At 36.8% G+C, this 21,421-nt stretch overlaps 1 protein-coding gene across 1 annotated transcript; it reads right to left on the bottom strand.

Moving 5' to 3' along the window:
- Positions 1-16,581: 16,581 nt before the first annotated feature.
- Positions 16,582-19,489, bottom strand: LOC140959788 (uncharacterized). The gene is made up of 3 exons (XM_073417801.1): positions 18,466-19,489; positions 17,383-17,568; positions 16,582-17,092 (listed from the first exon to the last, which is right to left on the bottom strand). Exons 1-3 carry the CDS (start codon positions 18,925-18,927, stop codon positions 16,814-16,816), a joined length of 927 nt encoding a protein of 308 aa, XP_073273902.1. The 5' UTR covers positions 18,928-19,489; the 3' UTR covers positions 16,582-16,813.
- Positions 19,490-21,421: the final 1,932 nt, after the last annotated feature.

Genomic DNA, 21,421 nt, shown 5'->3' with positions numbered 1-21,421 from the left:
CATTTTGGGTATTTTGGTTGACTAACGGTCTCTTATTTCTGTTTTCATCTTCACGGCGCTTAATATATGTTTCCGCGCTCATTGCCGCGCCCATCAAATCAGCAAAGTTGTTTGGTTTGAACACTGCCAAAGCCGATTGAATCCGGCTGTTCAATCCTTTCTTAAAACGATGCATCTTCAAGGTTTCATCAGACATAATTGTTGGGACGTAGGTTTCCAAGTCATTAAATTTTGAGGTATATTCCGTTACTGTCATATCCGGTGTCTGCCTGAAATTTTCAAACTCATTCAGCTTCTGCAGACGAAACTCGGCTGGATAGTATTGTTTCAAAAATTCTCTTCTGAGAACCTGCCATGTGATTTCTTCCATTTCTGCTAGGGATGGTGACACAGTTTCCCACCATTTCCTGGCTCGGTCTTCCAAAAACGGTGTTACAACCTCCACTCTCAGTTCTTCAGGTATTTCCAGTAAATGCAGTTGTGTTTCGATATTCTTCAGCCAGTTGTGGCTGACTTCCGGGTCTGGGTTTCCATCGAAGGTTGGAACTCGATTTCTTCTCAGAGATTCATAATGGTATTTAATTTCATGAGGTTGTAATGCTTGGGGTGGTTGGATCGTGTTAGCCAATGGGTTCACGAATCCTTGCAATGTCACGGCTACGATAGTAGCTATCGCCATCATGTCTTCTTGACTGAGATTCACTCTTGGTGGTGGTGGATTTTCATTTTGGTTGGCACCACGAGGGTTATGGTTGTTTCGAGGTGGTCTGCCTGCCATATCATATAAACATGTAATTTATTAATTTGTTTGTCACAATATTTAATTAAAGAAATAATTTCATTAATTTGTAAAATTTTCATTCAACGTAAAAGTTTCTAATAAATGATTAATCAGATAGTTCTGGTTACAATTGATATTTAATCTAGAGTTCTCTCCCTACTCGTCTATGATTTCACCGTCTCCTACTCCCTCACTAATCTCCTCTTCTACAATAGGATTTTCTTCTTGGTTAGCTTCAAGTTCTTCCAAGAGTTCCTCCATATTGATCATGTTATTTTGTAGCTGATCAATATGATTTTGCAAGAGTGTGTTGTGGTGGTCAAGGTTGTTTACTTGCTCCTGAAGCTCCTGTATTGTTGCTTGGCTTACTTTTTCATCAATTTCTTGTTCTTCGATCCGTTCTTCAAGACGGCGTTGTGTTTTGAGAAGGCTGTCATCCCGGATTTGGAGTGTAAGAATCCTATCCCGAGCTTTGTTTAACTCTTGCTTGGTGATCTCGTGTCGACGCTCCGACGCTAGATGATAGGCAGCATAACATCTAACGTCCTCGCGTAGTTTCTTTTCTTCCTCTCTGGCTTCACGAAGATCCTCCATCATGCATACGTTATTCTCATCCAGCTGGTAGTTGTCTCTCTCAAGTTTTTCATTTTTTTCTTTCAGTGATTTAATTTCTGTCTCCTTTTCCTGAAGTTGTTTTGAAGTTCATTTATAATGCTTTGAAGATCCATGTTTGTTTTCCTATAAAAATAAAAACACAATCTTATTGATAGTATACTCATCCATTTTTTTAAATATGCAATAAGATAATAGAAAGTTTCATTTAAAAATAATTCAGTACATAATATTTTTTTAATCATAATTTCATTACAATCCAAATATTTTTATCATAATCTTGATATTAATCTAGTCTATCATCTCTCCTCCATCGCTGTCGCTGTCACTGTCGTCATCGGCCACCTCCATCGGTGCTTCTTCCTCTTCCTCCATGTTCTCTATTATCAGGTGCAACTAGTTGTTCTGATCTTGGAGTCTGTCCATAGTGCCGTGGAGCTTTGAGATGTACCGCTCTTGCTTGGCGCTGAAATCTTCCTGACGCTGATGAGCCTGAGTAGCGCTCTCTCTCTCTGTCTCATCTCTTTCCAGCAGATCCTTATTTAGTGAAGCTAAGCGCGCAATGCGAGCCGAATCAGTCGGTATCTGTAGAAGTTGGCTATCTGCCAAGTCCAAGTGATGAGTCAATCGTGCACGTCAGTCTCAAGTATGTGTCTAATCTCATCAATCTCCTGCTTCTCAGATCTTTCCTTGGCCAGTTGCGCTTTCAAGGTCGCTATCTCCCTAGCTTGATTATCGATGGTAAGCTGACGCATACGAAGGGCAGCCTGTGCGCGCGTACGTGGAGCAGCCATTTCTTAGGATAAAGATCGAGGTAAAGTATCAGAATCGTATAAAGGATAGAAAGGCACAAATAATAGAAATAAAATTGTCGTGGAAAATTTTTGATATTAAGAGTTGCGAAACGATCGAAGGGATAGATTTTTGTCTGTCAAAATCCCAACGGGATTATGAACCTGGCGGCTCTGATACCACTTAAATGTCACGCCCCGAGTCCGAAGTATCGGTGACATCCGGCATTGTTTAACAATTACATTGAAAACAATAAAGCCTCGTATCAAATCAAACCAGTCTTTTTCATAAATAGAATATTGTCTTACAATGACAAAAGAATAAACTTTTACACCAGAGTTTGCAGAAACTAGAAAAGAGTACAATTTCTTGATTTCTCGAATTCTGATCACCATCCCCAAAACGCTTCTTGCTCCTCCTCGTTTACTTGTTCTTCATTTTTATCTGAAATTTGTAANCCAATATGTTAGTCCTCTAAGGCGTGAGGCCAGAACTCGGTTTTATACCCACCGGTGGGGGCCAGACAGAAATGGTTTTATACCCTCCATTGGGGGCCAAACGAAATGGTTTTATACCCACCATTGGGGGCCAGACAGAATCAAAATTCTCGTCCCATTTCAAATTTGAATTGTAACAGCGTACGCAGAATTCAGAAACAACAGACGGACTTATCAGATTTCTCAGAGTTCAAAATTTCAGATTTTTAGACAGACACAGCGGACTCAAAGGAATTCGAAACATAGAAGAAACACATAATCGATCGTAATTTTAAACAAAACAGATAGCCATTTTTCGAAAATAAGGACACACATATATGTATGTCACATTATTTATATCAAAGTTTAAAAATACAACAAAATATGTAACAAAAGCCCACTTACCGATTTTTATAGGAAGTTTCTTGTCGAAAATCGGGCAGCACTTCGACGTTACTTTGGCAAATGCTGTATTCGATCGAGCAGCACTTTGACGCAGGATTACAACTCTGGTCTGCACGAAATTTCCTTCTTCTTCTTTCCTTTGTTGGCCGAAACTTGGAGAGGTTTGAGTAGGGTGAGGACAGAATTTTTATGCTTATTTTTGGAGCACTTTTTCTTCAACCTTGATGTCTTATTTATAGGAAATTTTTGGTCCTTTCTCCTCCCCCGTGGCCGAACTCTTGCTCCCCAAGAAAGGATTTATTGTGCTCATAATTGTGGTCAAAGGCATACCAAGCATCAAGGGTCATTCTTTGCATAATAAAGATGTCCTAGCCCTTAGCTCCTCCCGCAGCTCCTTCATGGGTTAACGCAAAGGTTATTTCATGCACATTTAATTTGTCCAAACTCTTGGCTCAACTTATAGCTCCTTTTTTGGTCTTGTTAGGACAAGCTTGGTTGAGCTGCTTTGATCTGACAGATCGAGTCCTTGAGCTGGGGTTTTACTCTTCCCGGGACAATACTTTGATGAATGCGATTACTTGTAGCTTGGCCTCCCGTTGAGTTAATCTCCGAGCTTTGAAGCTATTTCTTCGAGTTAAGTTAGCTATAATCTAAGTTAATATTCAAGTTATCTAGTTGGAAAGAAAATTTTAGAGCTTAGTTTGAGTTAAACTTCAAGTTCGTATTACTTACTTGATTCGCCTTGGATCGTAAAATCTCAGGTTCTCACACAAGTGAAGAAAATGCAATATTTTCATTTAAAAACCATGTGAAACCATTGCATATTAGTATATCCATAACATGGCATGCAAGATCAATCAAAATACGTAATAGGATGTGAAAGATGAGAAAATGGAGGTATAGGGCGTGCCTTAGATTCTAAACGCTAGAGGATTTGCACAAACGACGCGAGAGATGAACACCGGAGGGACGTGATCACAACCCTTACGATTTTTCTTGAAAAAAAACGTGACAAACCTGATGAAGATGGGAGGGTGTGCGGCCAAGAGAGAGGGTGGGAAAGCTCAAGTTTAAGTGAAGAATAAAATGAATGAATGGTAGGATAATGGGCATAGACTTTAAAATATTAGAAGGTAGAGATCTTGGCCCAAAATTCTACTAAAACAAGCCTATTAGACCCAATAACACGGATGTAAAATATTTTGTTTTGGTAGTTTTCAAAAATAATCCCCGAGCCCTCAAAAGTCCTTCATTTTGCCAAAAATCGAACACCGGTTTAAAAATATGACTTGACGTGTGAAAATATCCTAAAAATACTCATTTTCGAAAATTGCAATATAATATGCCATATATTAGATAAATAAAAATAATTATTTAATAAAAATATTTTCTTTAAACTATCAACGGTCTCCGTTTCTCGTTCGAGCATCTAATACTTCCAAAACCCCTAATTTGTGCCCTTCTAGTAAACCATTGAGTAAAATACCTAATCATGTCATTAGCATGCATGTGATGCATTTAAAACATTTAATTAAGTATTTTTAATAATACCCTAGATTTGCATACAGTTAGGCTACGTCACTTGAATTTTTAGACCTTACAAAGATATTTCCGCTTGAAATTCGGTATAGTTTGAAGCCAGCTTTTATACGCAAAAGTAACAATCAAAATACCCTATGGATGTTTATTTCATACGACGCTGAAACGTCCTCCCTTTTATTGATTTACAAGTATTAGAATTTTTTTTTTTCTAATTTCGTCCATCCCATGAGAATATTTTTATAAAATTTTTTACTCTTTAAAATAAAACATCAACCAACTAGCATTTTACAAATCAAGTGAAATAGTAATAAAACGAAGTCGTCAAATGTTTTACCAAACCTAAAAAAAGCAATAGTTTGAAAAGTGTAGCCCATACTAAACCTCACAAAAATCTCTCAAAACATAATTAAATAATCTTAAAATCTTTAACGTAAATCATGAGTCAAAAACATAAGTGCGGAAAAATAGAAACGCTGGTCCTCGGGTTGTGTGCGCCTTCAGTCCAATCAGATCATCCGTCAAGACCTCCCTCAAACTCACCTGCATCCATCACACCTAGTGAGTCTAAAGACTCAACACACCATAATCTTTATAACAAATAATACGTATAAAACCACATACAAAAGAGAAAATACTTTTAGGTAAAAATAATATTTCATGACATGCATAAATAAATCTTAATCTTTCCTCTTTTTCCTTATCATGACATAAAATATTTAACATGATCATAAACATTTTCCTTTTCCCTTTTCCTTTTCTTTTGTTGAATTCAGATCGTTAATTGTGACTTTCCTGATCATGATCATAAGAGTCGATGGATCCATCTACATGTAACCACAGTACTGGGCCGCGGGGGACACCAGCAACACTCTCACCGGTCAACTGGGCCCTATTCTATCATTATTCGAATAGAAATACGATCGTCGGGGTTCCCTCTAGGGTCTTTTCCCATAAACGGGCTCTCTCTGGGGCCTTTTCCCCTCACGATATTCTCATTCTTACCGTTACCACAAATCCGTTACCACATAACAGTTACCACATATTCGAAATGATGAAAATACGATCGTTGGGCTCCCACTGAGACCATAACCCTCACGACATCTCCAACATTATCGAATTAGTCACAGTTACTTCACTTCCTTCAACATTTATATTCTCATCACTTTATAAAAAAAAATCATGAATAACATAACATTTTGTTTTTGAAACCAAGCATGCAACATGTCTTTTAAATGTCTTCTTTAAATCATAAAAATTCCATGGACATTTAAAAATCATAATTTAATCGTGAACATTTCATAAACATTTAAAAATAATCATGATATCATAAAAATAGCATTTAGGGCACTGCCATGACGATTACTAATTTCTAGGTGTAAAAAGACCGTTTTACCCCTAGACGTAAAATTTCTCGAATTTGACTTTTTCTTGAATTAATTGACTCTAGCATGTCCCAAATAATTATTTAAGCCTAAATTAATTTTCTCATAATTTTATTTAGCTTAAAAATTAGTCTTCCTCATTTATCATTAATTAATTGTTTTGACGGTGTTTTAATCCCGAAAAATCCCCAACTTTAATATAAAATTCCTAAATTCTAAATTTAGTCTTTTTATATTATTTTAGCCCTTATGGACCACGACTCGACCCCCGTGAGCCGTTTTCCAATTTTCCTTATTTAAAAAACCCTAATTGACACCTAAATTTCGACCCCGAGCCAACTTTCGATTTTCACGAGTTACCCCCGAACCATGTCAAACCAAAACTTGACCAACAACCCAAAGTACCCTACCGGACCCTAAGTTTGCCAATAAATCAGCCCAAAAACCAAAAAAGAAAGCTGGAAGTTGCCCCATGCTACGGTCGAGAATCCTTAGTGCATAAGGACTCTAAGTTTGTGAGCCTAGGGCTCTAGCCTTCGACCCAACCCATGAACCAGGATGCCATGCACCCACCTAGGACCCTTAACCCTTGACTTAGCCCACTCCGTGCCCCTTAAACCGAACCCTGACTCCCTGCGTGCTGCTGCACTAGAGTTGAGCAGCAGGCACCCCTTGGGTGGGAGTAACCTAGCATGGCTAGGACTCCTTCCCCAGCCCTCAACTTCGAGTCATAGCATGGCTAGGACTCTCCCTTGACTCCCCTACAACCGTGGCTAGTCCTGGTCCTAGCCGAACCAAGCCAAGCCTCCAAGACATGACAACCGAACCCCATGACCCCATGACAGCAAAAATCGGTTTCAGCTTGATCCTTTGGTGATAGCCGTGAATTTGGTGTGTGTTCTAGGGACTTAAATCATGTATAAACCTTGATTGATCAAACCTAACATCATGGCAGCCCCTTAATCACAATAAAACATGAATTTGGAATTAAAAACCATGCTTTACACAACACATATGCATGAAAAACTAAATATAATCAAGTGTTCTTTGTTTATTCATGCAAAATGATTTAAAATATCTACTATGGTGTGAAAGACGAGAAAAAGAAGAATTATGGCGTGCCTTTGTGTATTATACGCTCGAATAATCGTTGACGACGAAGAACGAGACGAAACCTAGGCTATCTTCTCCTTGAGCCCCTTCGAATTTTTCTTCCCAAAGCTAGGATGTGTAGTGCCGTGTGTGTGGTGTCTTGGGAGAGAGTTTATGAATTTTAAAAGTGGGTGGCCGATTGTTGTGATGCTAGGAGTGTAGGGTTTTGGTGATTAAAAACTTTTAAATAGCTAATTAATTTGCTAACTAGGTTAGGCCTATTAAGCCAATTAAATTAAGCCCATTAGTCTCTTTAGGATTTAAATAAAATATTAAGAAAGTTTTTTGGTAAAGTAAATTTATGAATTTATTAGCCGTGTTGTCAAAAAGCTCGTATTTTAGTTAAAAAATCAACACCGATAAAATTTACGTCCCGGCATATAAAATCACCTCAAAACCCCTTATTTTCAAAAATACTAAAAAGCAACACTCATATTTTAAATAATTAAAAATAATTATTTAATAAAAACATTTTACGTTTTTCAGCCTTCGGTCCCTGTTCCTCGATCGTCACTTGAATAATCCTTAAAAATTACATTTTTTTATGCATGATTATAATAAAAATCTCATTTAGCGTATAAACAAGTATGTCACATAATTAATTAGCAATTAAATCAGTTAATTACCCATTTTTTCTATTTTCCTAGATTTGCATGCAGTTGGGTTACGTAGTCTTAATTTTTGGACCTTACAATTCCTCCCCCCCTTAAATAAAATTTCGTCCTCGAAATTAGAACTTACCGAATAGTTCTGGATAGCGACCCTTGAAGTCCCTCTCGATTTCCCAAGTAGCTTTCTCTTCCGAGTGATTCAGCCACTTGACCTTGACCATTGGAATGACTTTGTTTCACAATCTTCTTTCTTGCCTTGCTAAGATCTGAACGGGTCTTTCTTCATATGTCATATTTGGAGTTAATTGAAGAGGTTCTTAATTTAGTACATGTGACGGGTTCGATATGTACTTCCGCAGCATCGAAATATGGAACACATTATGAACTCCTGAAAGTGTTGGTGGCAATGCCACCCTATAAGCTAGTGTCCCAATCTTCTCCAAAATCTCAAATGGTCCAATAAATCTTGGACTTAGCTTGCCTTTTTTGATAAAACGCATAACACCCTATATAGGCGCTATTTTCACAAATACATGATCTCCCACTGCAAACTCCAAGTCCCTACGTCTTTTGTCTGCATAACTCTTTTGTCGGCTTTGCGCCGTCTTCATTCTATCGCGAATTTTAACTATAAGCTCGGTAGTCTCTTCAATCACGTCTGGAGCAATCTCTCTTCTTTCACCAACTTCGTCCCAATGAATAGGAGATCTACATTTTCTTTCATAAAGTGCCTCAAAAAGAGCTATCCCGATTGATGATTGATAGCTATTATTGTAGGTGAACTCCACTAGAGGTAATTTTGGTTCCCAACTGCCTTGGAAATCAATAACACATGCTCGAAGTAGATCTTCCAAACTCTGTATAACTCTTTCTGACTGTCCATCGGTTTGAGGGTGAAATGCTGTACTGAATAATAACTTGGTCCCCATTGCTGCATGTAGACTTTTCCAGAACGATGACGTGAATCTCGGATCTCTGTTAGAAACAATGGATACCGGAATCCCATGCAGACGAACTATCTCTTGAATATACAAGTCGGCGTACTGAATCATGGTGAAAGTCGTCTTGATAGGTAGAAAATGCGCTGATTTAGTAAGACGATCAACTATCACCTATATAGTATTGAATCTCTTAACTGTCTTTGACAATCCCACAACAAAATCCATGGTGACATTTTCCCATTTCCACTCTGGAATAGGGAGTGGCTTCAATTTCCCCGCTGGTCTTTGATGCTCTGCTTTAACTTGTTGGCAAGTCAAACACTCGGATGCAAACTTCAGAATGTCTCTCTTCATGCCTGGCCACCAATATCGCAACTGCAAATCTTTGTACATTTTTGTGCTACCCGGGTGAATGGAATATGGCGTGTCATGAGCTTCCTTCATAATAAGGTCTCTCAAAGTATTGTCACTAGGAACCCATAACCGATCTCGATAACGAACTATACCATCCACCTCTGAATACAATTTTCGACCCTTGGCTTCGTCTCTAGCTCTCCACTTTTGTAACTGTTCATCAGTGGACTGCCCAGCACGAATTCTCTCTCTCAAAGTCGAATGTACTGATAATGTGGCAAGATTAGAGGCCCCGCCCCTAGCATACACTGTAAGCTCGAACCGCTGTATCTCGGACTGCAACGGTCTTTGGAGTGATAGATGAGTGATAACTGCGGCTTTTCTACTCAGTGCGTCCGCCACTGCATTAGCTTTTCCCGTATGGTAGCTAATGTCACAATCATAATCTTTTACTAACTAAAGCCATCTGCGCTGTCTCATATTCAGCTCCTTTTGGGTGAAGAAGTATTTCAAACTTTTATGATCTGTGAATATCTTACATTTCTCCCCATAAAGGTAGTGTCTCCAAATTTTCAAAGCAAAAACTACTGCTGCAAGCTCAAGATCATGAGTTGGGTAGTTTTTCTCGTAAATCTTCAACTGTCTCGACGCATAGGCTATAACTCGGCCATTTTGCATCAGAACTGCGCCCAATCAAAGTTTATATGCGTCGGTATAAAGAACATAATCCCCTTGCCCCGATGGCATTGCTAAGACTGGTGCTGAAATCAAGGCTTGCTTCAACTTGTCGAAACTGCCTTGGCACTTTGATCTCCATATAAACTTTGCATTCTTTTTGGTCAAAGATGTCAAAGTACTGCAATAGAAGAGAATCCCTGAATAAACTTGCGATAATAGCCAGCTAATCCCAAGAAACTGCAAATCTCGGTAACACTCTTCGGTACTGGCCACTCTTTCACTGCCTCGACTTTGCTTGGATCAACTTCAACGCCATTACGAGAAATGATGTGGCCTAAGAATGCCACTCTATCGAGCCAAAACTCGCACTTGCTGAATTTTGCATATAGCTTCCTGTCTTGTAGTACTTGCAGTGCTGTCCTCAAATGACGTCTATGCTCCTCTTTGCTCTTCGAATAAATCAATATATCATCAATGAAGACAATAATAAATTGATCCAGATACGGCTGAAATACGCGATTCATGAGATCCATGAAGATCGCTGGTGCATTAGTCAGACCGAATGGCATGACCATTAACTCGTAGTGCCCATATCTGGTACGAAATGCTGTCTTGTGTACGTCTGACTCTTTTACTTTCAACTGATGGTACCCAGATCGAAGATCAATCTTAGAAAATATCGATGCTCCCTGCAACTGATCAAATAAATCTTCAATTCTTGGCAGTGGATACTTGTTCTTGATGGTGACCCTATTAAGCTCTCGATAATCGATACAAAGACGCATGCTATCAACTTTCTTCTTCACAAATAATACCGGTGCGCCCCATGGAGAATAACTAGGGCGAATGAAACCCTTGTCTAGCAACTCTTGGATTTGATCTTTCAATTCTTTCATTTCAGCGGGTGCTAGACGATAAGGCGCTTTAGATATAGGAACGGTGCCCGGCAATAGATCAATAGAGAATTCCACTTCACGGTCAGGTGGAATACCAGAAACGTCCTCGGGAAAGACGCTAGGAAAATCCCTCACAATATCAGCATCTTCTAATTTCTGACTGATAGATTCCTGTGCGGTAGTGACACATGCTAGATAAGCTTGGCATCCATGCTTAATAAGCTTCCTCGCACATAGACAAGAGATAATGTGCGGCATTTGCTTGTTTCTTGCCGCCTCGAGACAAAAGATTACCACTAGGTGGCCTAATAGATACCGATCGCTGACGGAAATCAATCGAAGCTCCATTCGCTGATAGCCAATCCATCCCAAGTATAATATCGAATTCGGGTATAGGAAGCACAATAAGATCTGCTCGCACAACATCCTTGAATAAACGAAGCTCCAGATTCTTAACAATCTTAGACGTGAGCATTTGATCACCGGATGGAATTGAAACTTTGAAACCCAGACCCATATCTTGAGGAATAATATTCAGTCTTTTGATGAAGGTTTCAGATATAAATGAATGTGTAGCTCCTGAATCTAGCAACGCATATGTAGCTACACCTAGAATGATGATCCTCCCTGCGGTGAAAGATGTCTTATAAATTTTTTTTTTGTTGAAGCTTAAGGATTTACTATCATTAATTTCCCAAAGTTAGGTGGAGATTGCGTGTTGAAATTAAGAATTTCTGGAAAAATTATGTTTTAGCCTTTCAATTTTTTTCGAATTTTTGCACTATAGTCCCCAAAATTTCGAATAATTGCAATTTGGCCCTTATAATTTTCGGAAATTTCCATCTTAGTCCTTTAGAATTTCGAAAATTTCATTTTGGTCATTAAGAATTTGGTAATTGCATTAAAGCCCCTTATCTTTTGGTTAATTGCGTTTTGGTCCCTTAATTATCCAAAATTACAATTTAGAACTCAATTTTCAAAAATTTACCCAATTAACCCCAATAAATTCGATACCTTCATTCAACCCCTTAGTTATGATTTCCTTTAATTTTGGCCCTAAACTTTTTATTTGGAAGCATTACATCCTTCACATAAAATAAGGCACAAAATTCAAGTCATTTTCTCTGGTTTCTAAAGTCATAACTTAAATCTAACTAAGGTAGATCATGCAACCTAATTTTCTCTAGGTTAAATCTTGTTCCCAAACCAATTCTAATAACCAATTTAACATTTCATGCAATAATAAGCAATATAAAAATGCTAAATGACTAGATTATCCGTGATGAGTGTAGTGTCTGCCTCTTCCTCAGCTTCCTCGGCATTCATAACATAAGCTCGTGCCGTAGTAGCTGCTTTCCTTTTGGGTTATTCAATAGCTTTGTGTCCATCCTCCTTGTAGTAGAAACATTTAAATGATCCACATTCACATTTGCCAAGATGTAGACGGTTGCACACTTTGCATGGTTGCCTCTCGGCAGGCTTCGATGCTCCAGGATTTTGTGGCTTTGGTGGAGCTGGCTTCTTGACCGGACCTTGGGGCTTTTGAGGCCCTTGCGGTCTAGAAGGACCCGTATTTGGCTTCTTATTCGGCTGATTGTTATTTTGATAGTGCTGCCTCTTGCGCTGAATCTCAAAATCAATGTCCTTCAAGGACTGCTCAGCCTGATATGCATAAGTAACTGTGGTAGCATAATTCCCAGGACGCATCATCATAACTTTATCCCGAATGGTAGGTCGTAGTCCGTCCATGAAATGTCTAAGCTTTTCTTCCGCATCCCCAGCAATAACTGGTACAAAGTGGCAACCCCTATCAAACTTCTTCACAAAATCAGCAACAGATACGTCTCCCTGACGGAAAGTCATAAATTCCATCTTTATCCGACCTCTGACATCAGCAGTAAAGCATTTCTCATAGAATTTCGTCTTGAACTGTGCCCAAGTGAGTGTGGCAAGGTCAACCCCATGCTCGGCTCCTTCCCACCATAAAGAAGCGTCGTCCCTAAACAGATAAGTGGTGCACCTCACGCGGTCAGCATCTCCCATGTCTAGATAGCGAAAATGCACCTCAAGTTAACGGATCCAACTCTCAGCAGCAAATGGATCAGTGGTGCCAGAAAATTCCCTAGGCCCTAGCCTCCGGAACTGCTCATAAATGTCGTGTTGTGGCCTAGGTGACTGCTGTAGGTATTGCTGTTGCATCTGTTGCAGCTGCTGCTGTAACTATTGCTGCTGTAATTGCTGCTGTTGTAACTGTTTCTCAAAGAGACGAGCCATCCCCTCAAAGCACGTGTAGCAGCATCTGGTGTTTGTGGCGGTGGTCCATTTTCTTGATTATTTTCTCGACGATTAACACTGTTCTCTCCCTGATTCTCAATAACGGGTGCACTTCTAGGAGGCATTATATCTAAACGTTTTCCAAATTCTAACGTAACCAACATGCATTTAAATCTAAGTCCTCTAATCATGCGACATATCCTTACTTAATTAGCAATTTAAGCATGCAATGCAAAAATACTCAAAAAGCTAATAAACATGTATCATGAACATAATATTCATATCGTTATGCAGGTAACATCATAAATCATATAAAGCATGTAAAACTTACAACTTCGATACTTGACGACTGATCTTTTCGGCGCTGATGATGGCACAACCCTTTACAGGACCTTTGCTCTGATACCAACTGAAATGTCCTCCCTTTTATTGATTTAAAAGTACTAGAATTGTTTTTTTTCTAATTTCGTCCATCCCATGAGAATATTTTTATAAAATATTTTACCCTTTAAAATAAAACATCAACCAACTAGCATTTTAAAAATCAAGTGAAATAGTCATAAAACGAAGTCGTCAAATGTTTTACCAAACCTAAAAAAAACAATAGTTTGAAAAATGTAGCCATACTAAACCTCACAAAAATCTCTCAAAACATAATTAAATAATCTTAAAATCTTTAACTTAAATCATGAGTCAAAAACATAAGTGCGGAAAAATAGAAGCGCTGGTCCTCGGGTTGTATGCGCCTTCAGTCCAGTCAGATCATCCGTCAAGACCTCTCTCAAACTCACCTACATCCATCACACCAAGACGTAAAATTTCTCGAATTTGACTTTTTCTTGAATTCATTGACTCTAGCATGTCCCAAATAATTATTTAAGCCTAAATTAATTTTCTCATAATTTTATTTAGCTTAAAAATTAGACTTCCTCATTTATCATTAATTAATTATTTTGACGGTGTTTTAATCCCGAAAAATCCCCAACTTTAATATAAAATTCCTAAATTCTAAATTTAGTCTTTTTATATTATTTTAGCCCTTAAGGACCACAAATCGACCTCCGTGAGCCGTTTTCCAATTTTCTTTATTTTAAAAACCCTAATTGACACCTAAACTTCGACCCCGAGCCAACTTTCGATTTTCACGAGTTACCCCCGAACCATGTCAAACCAAAACTTGACCAACAACCCAAATTACCCTACTGGACCCTAAGTTTGCCAAGAAATCAACCAAAAAATGAAAAACGAAAGCTAGAAGTTGCCCCATGCTACGACCGAGAATCCTTAGTGCATAAGGACTCTAAGTTTGTGAGCCTAGGGCTCTAGCCTTCGACTCAACCCATGAACCAGCATGCCGTGCATCCACCTAGGACCCTTAACCCTTGACTTAGCCCACGTCGTGCCCCTTAAACCGAACCCTGACTCCCTGCGTGCTGCTGCACTAGAGTTGCGTAGCACGCACCCCTCGGGTGGGAGTCCTAGCATGGCTAGGACTCCTTCCCCAGCCATCAACTTCGAGTCATAGCATGGCTATGACTCTCCCTCGACTCCCCTACAATCGTGGCTAGTCCTGGTCCTAGCTGAACCAAGACAAGCCTCCAAGACATGACAACCGAACCCCATGACAGCAAAAATCGGTTTCAGCTTGATCCTTTGGTGATAGCCGTGAGTTTGGTGTGTGTTCTAGGGCCTTAAATCATGTATAAACCTTGCTTGATCAAACCTAACATCATGGCAGCCCCTTAATCACAATAAAACATGAATTTGGAATTAAAAACCATGCTTTACACAACACATATGCATGAAAAACGAAATTTAATCAAGTGTTCTTTGTTTATTCATGCACAATGATTTAAAATATCTACTATGGTGTGAAAGACGAGAAAAAAAAGAATTATGGCGTGCCTTTGCGTATTATACGCTCGAATAATCGTTGACGACGAAGAACGGGACGAAACCTAGGCTATCTTCTCCTTGAGCCCCTTCGAATTTTTCTTCCCAAAGCTAGGATGTGTAGTGCCGTGTGTGTGGTGTCTTGGGAGAGAGTTTATGAATTTTAAAAGTGGGTGGCCGATTGTTGTGATGCTAGGAGTGTAGGGTTTTGGTGATTAAAAACTTTTAAATAGCTAATTAATTTGCTAACTAGGTTAGGCCTATTAAGCCAATTAAATTAAGCCCATTAGTCTCTTTAGGATTTAAATAAAATATTAACAAAGTTTTTTGTTAAAGTAAATTTATGAATTTATTAGCCGNATGTCACATAATTAATTAGCAATTAAATCAGTTAATTACCCATTTTTCCTATTTTCTTAGATTTGCATGCAGTTGGATTACGTAGTCTTAATTTTTGGACCTTACAGACGCCAAAGTAGTATTTCGAACGTCGATACAAAATTTTTTAAATCTTCCGTTGCGTCTTGGGCGTGAGAACACACTATATTACTTATATGTTATACATAAATGGTGAAGTAATACCATAAAAAATATTTCGTTAAATTCAAATTGTGAATAAGTAAAAGAACACATTTAATTCACCGTGATTTAAAATTTATGAAGTCTACATTCTAATTGCTTCATCAATTAATGTAACTAATAATGTAATATATGATCAATTATTTCGACAATGAATTATAGTAAAGGGGTTATTAATGGGTTTTCAAATAAAATGACACCAATACAGTGAATTAAATGAGCTAAAAGAGAGAACAAATATGTACTGACATATGACCAACATTAAATTTGTGTTTGGGTTTAGGCTTTTTGGGCAATTTACCCAACTCTATAAAAATCAGTATTGTTGAGAATTCAAATCGTTCAAATTAATTAAACTAAATCAAATTCATCAGACTATAACGAAAATATTAAATTAAAATTAATAAATAAAAAACTAAAATAATGATGGATATATTAAAGAAACAATTTAAATAAATGGAATAAGTATATATTTCTAATAATAAGACATATTTCCAAACGATATTCATAATAAATATTCTTTTATAATATAATAAGATTAATTATTCGTCAATTATCTATCTGTTTTTACAAATATAATACATACGACGATTTCTCCGCTGCAAAGAGCTTGTGAAGAATAGAATCATATTTCTTAGCAGGCCAAATCCAGCCACGTTAGGATTACTCGTTAATGATTGATCAAATCTGATGGATTCACCTTCTCAAACAAGAAGTTCTAGATATAATAGGACGATTAATATTAGAGAAATTAATAGAGACAATATAAGATTTACAATGGAAATGATATTTTTTTTCCGAAGAAACATTAGAAATGAATTCGGCAAAGGAAAACACCAAACTTTTAGCTGAATGTGAAGAGTTAACGAGCAAAGTAAAGCACTCAGAAAATTCAAAGGCAAAGTGAAAACTTTATTTAGTACTAGCATAACCGAGATCACATGTGTATTAATATATAGATAACATATTTTTATTTTTCAATAATTAGTTTAGTTATGATTTTTATAAAAAAATATTATTCTGAAATATTTGATTTAATTATGATTTTTTATATCTGAAGTAATAAATTTAAAAATTATTTATCCTATCTATAATTTTTAGTTGACAAAAATATAAATATAAATATAAAAAAAAAATTATGTATCTATATAATATAGACAATTTTGGGAAAAAAATTGATGTCTCTTTATGGACTCAACAATGATGGGACATATTAAAACTCAAAAATTCCGATAGATTCTCACACTTAACACCATTCCATGTTTATATAAATAAATAAATGAAAAAAAAAATCCTTCCATAGATATTTAACAAAACCCACACTTTTTTCACAGCTCCCACTTTTATCATCACTATCATTCATGACTGGGAAATTACTCTAGGAAAAGAAGTCTTCAAGAACATGACCAGCAGCTAAAATTTCAGTTCACCAAATGGACCCAGATTTATCTGTAAGTGCAACTATCCTTCTTGAACTTGATATCTCTATTGCTAGTCGAATCAAGAACCAAAGGGCAAGAAATCCTTCTAAGATGTTTGGTCCTCACCAGTTTCCCCACCACGTCCCCCCTTGATCGGATTTCAAAATCTAACGTCAAAGGAACCTTGAAGGCATTGTTAGAAATTACAAGAGTTGATCCAGCTCCGTATAACGGGACCTTGGTTCCTTCTATATGCACCAACATCGTTCGATGACTCTTCCGAGGTTGAAAATATTTCTTCAGCTGCAACAGAAACCAACAAAAGAAGAATATAAATTATGGCAAATGTTTCCGTCGCATGGTGGCATTGTTTGATAGGCTTGATTGACACATAACGATCATTTGCTGTTTTTTTTCACTGTCACTATGTGATAGCTCTAACATTTTTTATTGGCTTCTTCTGTGTTTCAGTCTGAAGCTTCTTGACCCAAGTACAAATGACTCAATACTCCAGAGGCCAAGCTTCTATTTAGTACTAAATAGAGTAACCTAGAATCTAATAACTTTAATGCTTATTTTGTAATCACAAATACCTGTCCTGTGGCAACAACAACGTCTGTGTAGATGAGATTTACGGGTGTGGCACTAACATGAATGCCATAGAATGTAGCAGGGTTGTATATGTTTATCCTCAATGATCCATTCAAGTTCAGCATATTAGTAGGAACTCCGGTGAAGTCTGCACCAGATCCTATGTACAGGTTATTGACCGACAAGCTCTGCACAAAACATTATAATGTCAAGAATTTGTGAAAAACTTATCAACCTGAGTAATTTTCACACAGCTCTTAATGCCAGTAACCTCTACCATCAAATAACATAACACTTCCATTTTCACAAAATTGAGCCAATCCTATCACATCTGTCGAATGATAAGACAAATAGTTAAGTCAGGTGCGAACAACGTACACGTTCCATTTTCTTTGTTTTAAAGTTCTGCTGTGTAGGGGTCCTGGCACAATGCATAAATTTGCAGTTGCTCAAAAGTATTCAAAATTTTAACCATTTTCCCAGTCCTAAGGTATATTACAAACAAATTAAGCTATTCAAAGTTTTTGTTTCCGAGTACCGGATTCCAGAAATTATATCCTGCTGTGACATAACTCTGTGCTGTTTTGTTTCACTAGAAGCACTGCATACAATGTTGAATGATAAATTCTTCTATTCATGTGCATTGTAGAACTTGAGTGCTAAGTAGCAGGTGAGGCACATGCCTCACTAAAGTAAGGCATCCTGAAAGAATAATACAATGAATCTAAAAATTTTAAGAACACTTCAGCACTTGTCTATCAAAACATTGTAGTACTTACAAACTATTGCTCGACAATAAAGCAAAAATCCATTAGCCTTGAAATGAAATCAAATCACTGTAATCTTGCATTTTACTTTGGATCCATCTTCGCTAAATTTAAGGCACACAAGTTATCACTTAAGCCTTGAAAGCGAATGTTTGTGCTTCATTATAAATGCGTGCTTTATTGGAGGACTGAGCCCCTGCTCGCGTTTAGCACTAGCTAAACCTTAAGCGAAGATGCAACCTTGTGGGATTTTAAGAACTATGATAATCATACTAAATAAACAACAGAAAATAATAGGATGAAAGCAAATAATGTTACCCTAACAGCAACTTCAGCTTTGTAAGACCTGCCTGCACCCCAAATTATCAAACAAAACACACTAAACAACACAATAAACCCCAGAAAAGCCATCAAAGCCTGGCAACAGCGCATATAAGCCTTATCATTGAGCTCATCATAATTCCCCTCTTCCATAATCACATTGCATTCTGGCCACCCCTTATCATTCATCCTCTTTCGGCCACTTTTACGCCCCGAGGACGACCTGAATATGCCGGAGAATCGGCTAGAAGATGAGTTCCGGGAGTGGCGGCCGACGGAAGGGTGTGAAGGCGACTCCATTGGGCTACGAAAATTAGGAGTTGCGTGCATTGATGATGACTTGTCCCCATCTTGAGAATCTCTTGAAGGGCTCTGCACATAGTACGCCCTTTTAGGAGATCTTGATGGTGATGAAGGGGCTAAACTTGTTATATCAGATTCTGATTTCGTGTGAAGCATTTTGGTTTTCAAGATTTTTACAAAGAAAAACTGGAAGCACGCATATACCAGAGTCCTAAATAAGCTTAAAAGAAACCTTTTTTTTTTTAGGGAATGGTCACAAAATACGCTTAAATTGACCAAAACATAAACTTTTTTGCATTAAACTATCACTAGGAGACGCAACTACTAGAATTGGAGTGGAATAGCCGAAATTGAAACTGGGATCAATCGAAGAACAAGCCCTTTAAATTAAATAACAGACCCATGAACTTAAACAAAAAATCCTAAACCAAAATGTTCAAACGCACAATTCGGCCAACTTTACGTGAATTGTGCAAAACCCATAAAAAAAATACAAAGAATTGACCATTAGAACACAATTCAAAGTAATAGAACTAGAGAATCAAGAACATAAATAAAACCCTCGAAGGAAACGGCCCAAAAACAAATAATTGAGCTGAGCTGTCAACTGTTTGTGGCGGGTATATTGTGCATGACAGGAAAAAAGAAAGGCTTAGTAATGTGGTAATGATGGCATCTAACAAGCTAAAGAGAAAAGATAGTCACAAATGACACCTGTGATTAACGACAATGAAAAACCGAACCTGATTCCAAGCCTCTGCTTTATCGGTTTGTAAAGTGTCGGCAGCACTGTTCACTGTTCACTGTTCACTGTGGGGAAGTGGTTAGTTGTGGAAGTTAGGTATCTTTTTTCCCGGTAATTCATTATGAATTTATAAATTTTTAATTTCTTTGGAAATTTTCTGGAAATTAAAAAATATGATTTCATTATTTTATTTGACATTTGAGTGGAAGTAATATATATGAAATAATTTTCTCCCCAATCCATACACTCTAATTCTACTAATATTCCTTTTAAAAAAAATCTACTAATATATATAGTGTAATAAAGTATTTTGCTTGGGAAGAAGTCAAATTTAATTTAATTTATTTAATGTAAGGATTTATATTAGATTTTTGGCAAATGACTTGCTTCAATTCATGAATTTTAAAATTTAAATAGAGGAGTTAAGTGCAGATACTGTCATACTGAGCAAAACTTAAAAACAATATCATTGCAATGCAGTTTAGGAGATGTGAATATGAAATCTATACATGTACATTAATATTTTTTTAGATTAATTCTTATCTGAGGCGGTCAGGTCGACCTGGTCCACACTTGCAGTTAAAAATAATATTTTTTATGGTCTGTTTGAATATCTGTTTCATAAAATTAGTCTATAAAACGAATTTACATGTATTATTGTCATTTTTTAAGTTTATAATTTGTCGTTATATATCAAATTTTTTTATGCAATAATATATGGGACAATCTCAGGCATGCTTAACAGCTCCTCTATTTCGGTGCGGTCCAGTTTCAGCTCAGTCGATTCCGGTTCCAAAGTAAAATCCGAATCGTAAACCGTTTCAACTTTGGGTCGAACCGGTTTCGGGTTTCGGGTTTCGAATTTTATTATTTTTAATATAAAATTACTTTTATTAATGAGAAATTTTTTATTTAGTATTTTGAGTGGAAAAAATACTGACTAATCATAAAAATAAAAATAAATTAACTTAAACATTGATTTTTACAATTGAACATTTGAAATTCCTCATAATTTATTAAAATATATTTTGGATACTCTGGATCTTCTTCCGAATTTGAACTTTGAAATTTTTCGATCACTTCCGCAGTTCTATTCTATTTTCAGTTGCAAACCAATCTTGTAAGTATGCTAGACACTAAGTGTTTCTGGCTTTAAATTGGTTTTTTCACCAATGATACTTTCACATACTAAAAATATTCGGAAGCAACACTTGAACTTTAAACGGCTATAACATATCTTACAATTACCGCTCACATTGAATAAAGTTGATAATTTACTTTCCACAAATCAAGAACATCGAAATTTATGTGGTCTCAATATGCTGGATTAGATAAATTCGGATCTCTTTGTAATTTATTGTCACTGATTTTGCTTTAAAATTTTGTCGTTTCAAACTTTAAAAGAAGTTGAGAGAATACATGATTGTTAAGTAAAATAAAAATCAAACAATTTTTTGAGAGAATGCATGATTGACTTTTTTTATCGTCAACATTATTCAAAATCAATTTAGCATAACATTAAAAATAAAACATGTTTAACTCATTTTGATGTTGACTATGTAAGGAAATATTGTTCAACAGATGTAAAAAAATCAATCAGTAGTATAGTAAGATTATAAATTTGTGTTTTATCAGAATTAAGTGTTGTGTCAAATGTTACAACATTTAAAACAACATGCAGCGGAATATTAAAGTTTGTAACACAAATCGATTCTAAATAAATAGATGGATAATATTAAATATGCACAAGTATAAATACTTGTCCGGTGCCTTATGGCAAAAATTAATCACTAGAAAACCAAAACGTTTACACAAAAATCAATCACTAGTGATTAGGATTAAAATCAATTTCCACAACAGTTGATAAAATAAACGTTTTCTAAAACAACCAACAATAATAAAACA

This window comes from Primulina huaijiensis, chromosome 15, assembly GCF_012295235.1.
Source record: "Primulina huaijiensis isolate GDHJ02 chromosome 15, ASM1229523v2, whole genome shotgun sequence".
Taxonomy (NCBI): domain Eukaryota; kingdom Viridiplantae; phylum Streptophyta; class Magnoliopsida; order Lamiales; family Gesneriaceae; genus Primulina; species Primulina huaijiensis.
Note: the sequence above shows the minus strand (reverse complement) of the source record. Positions and strands in the feature narration are given on the sequence as shown.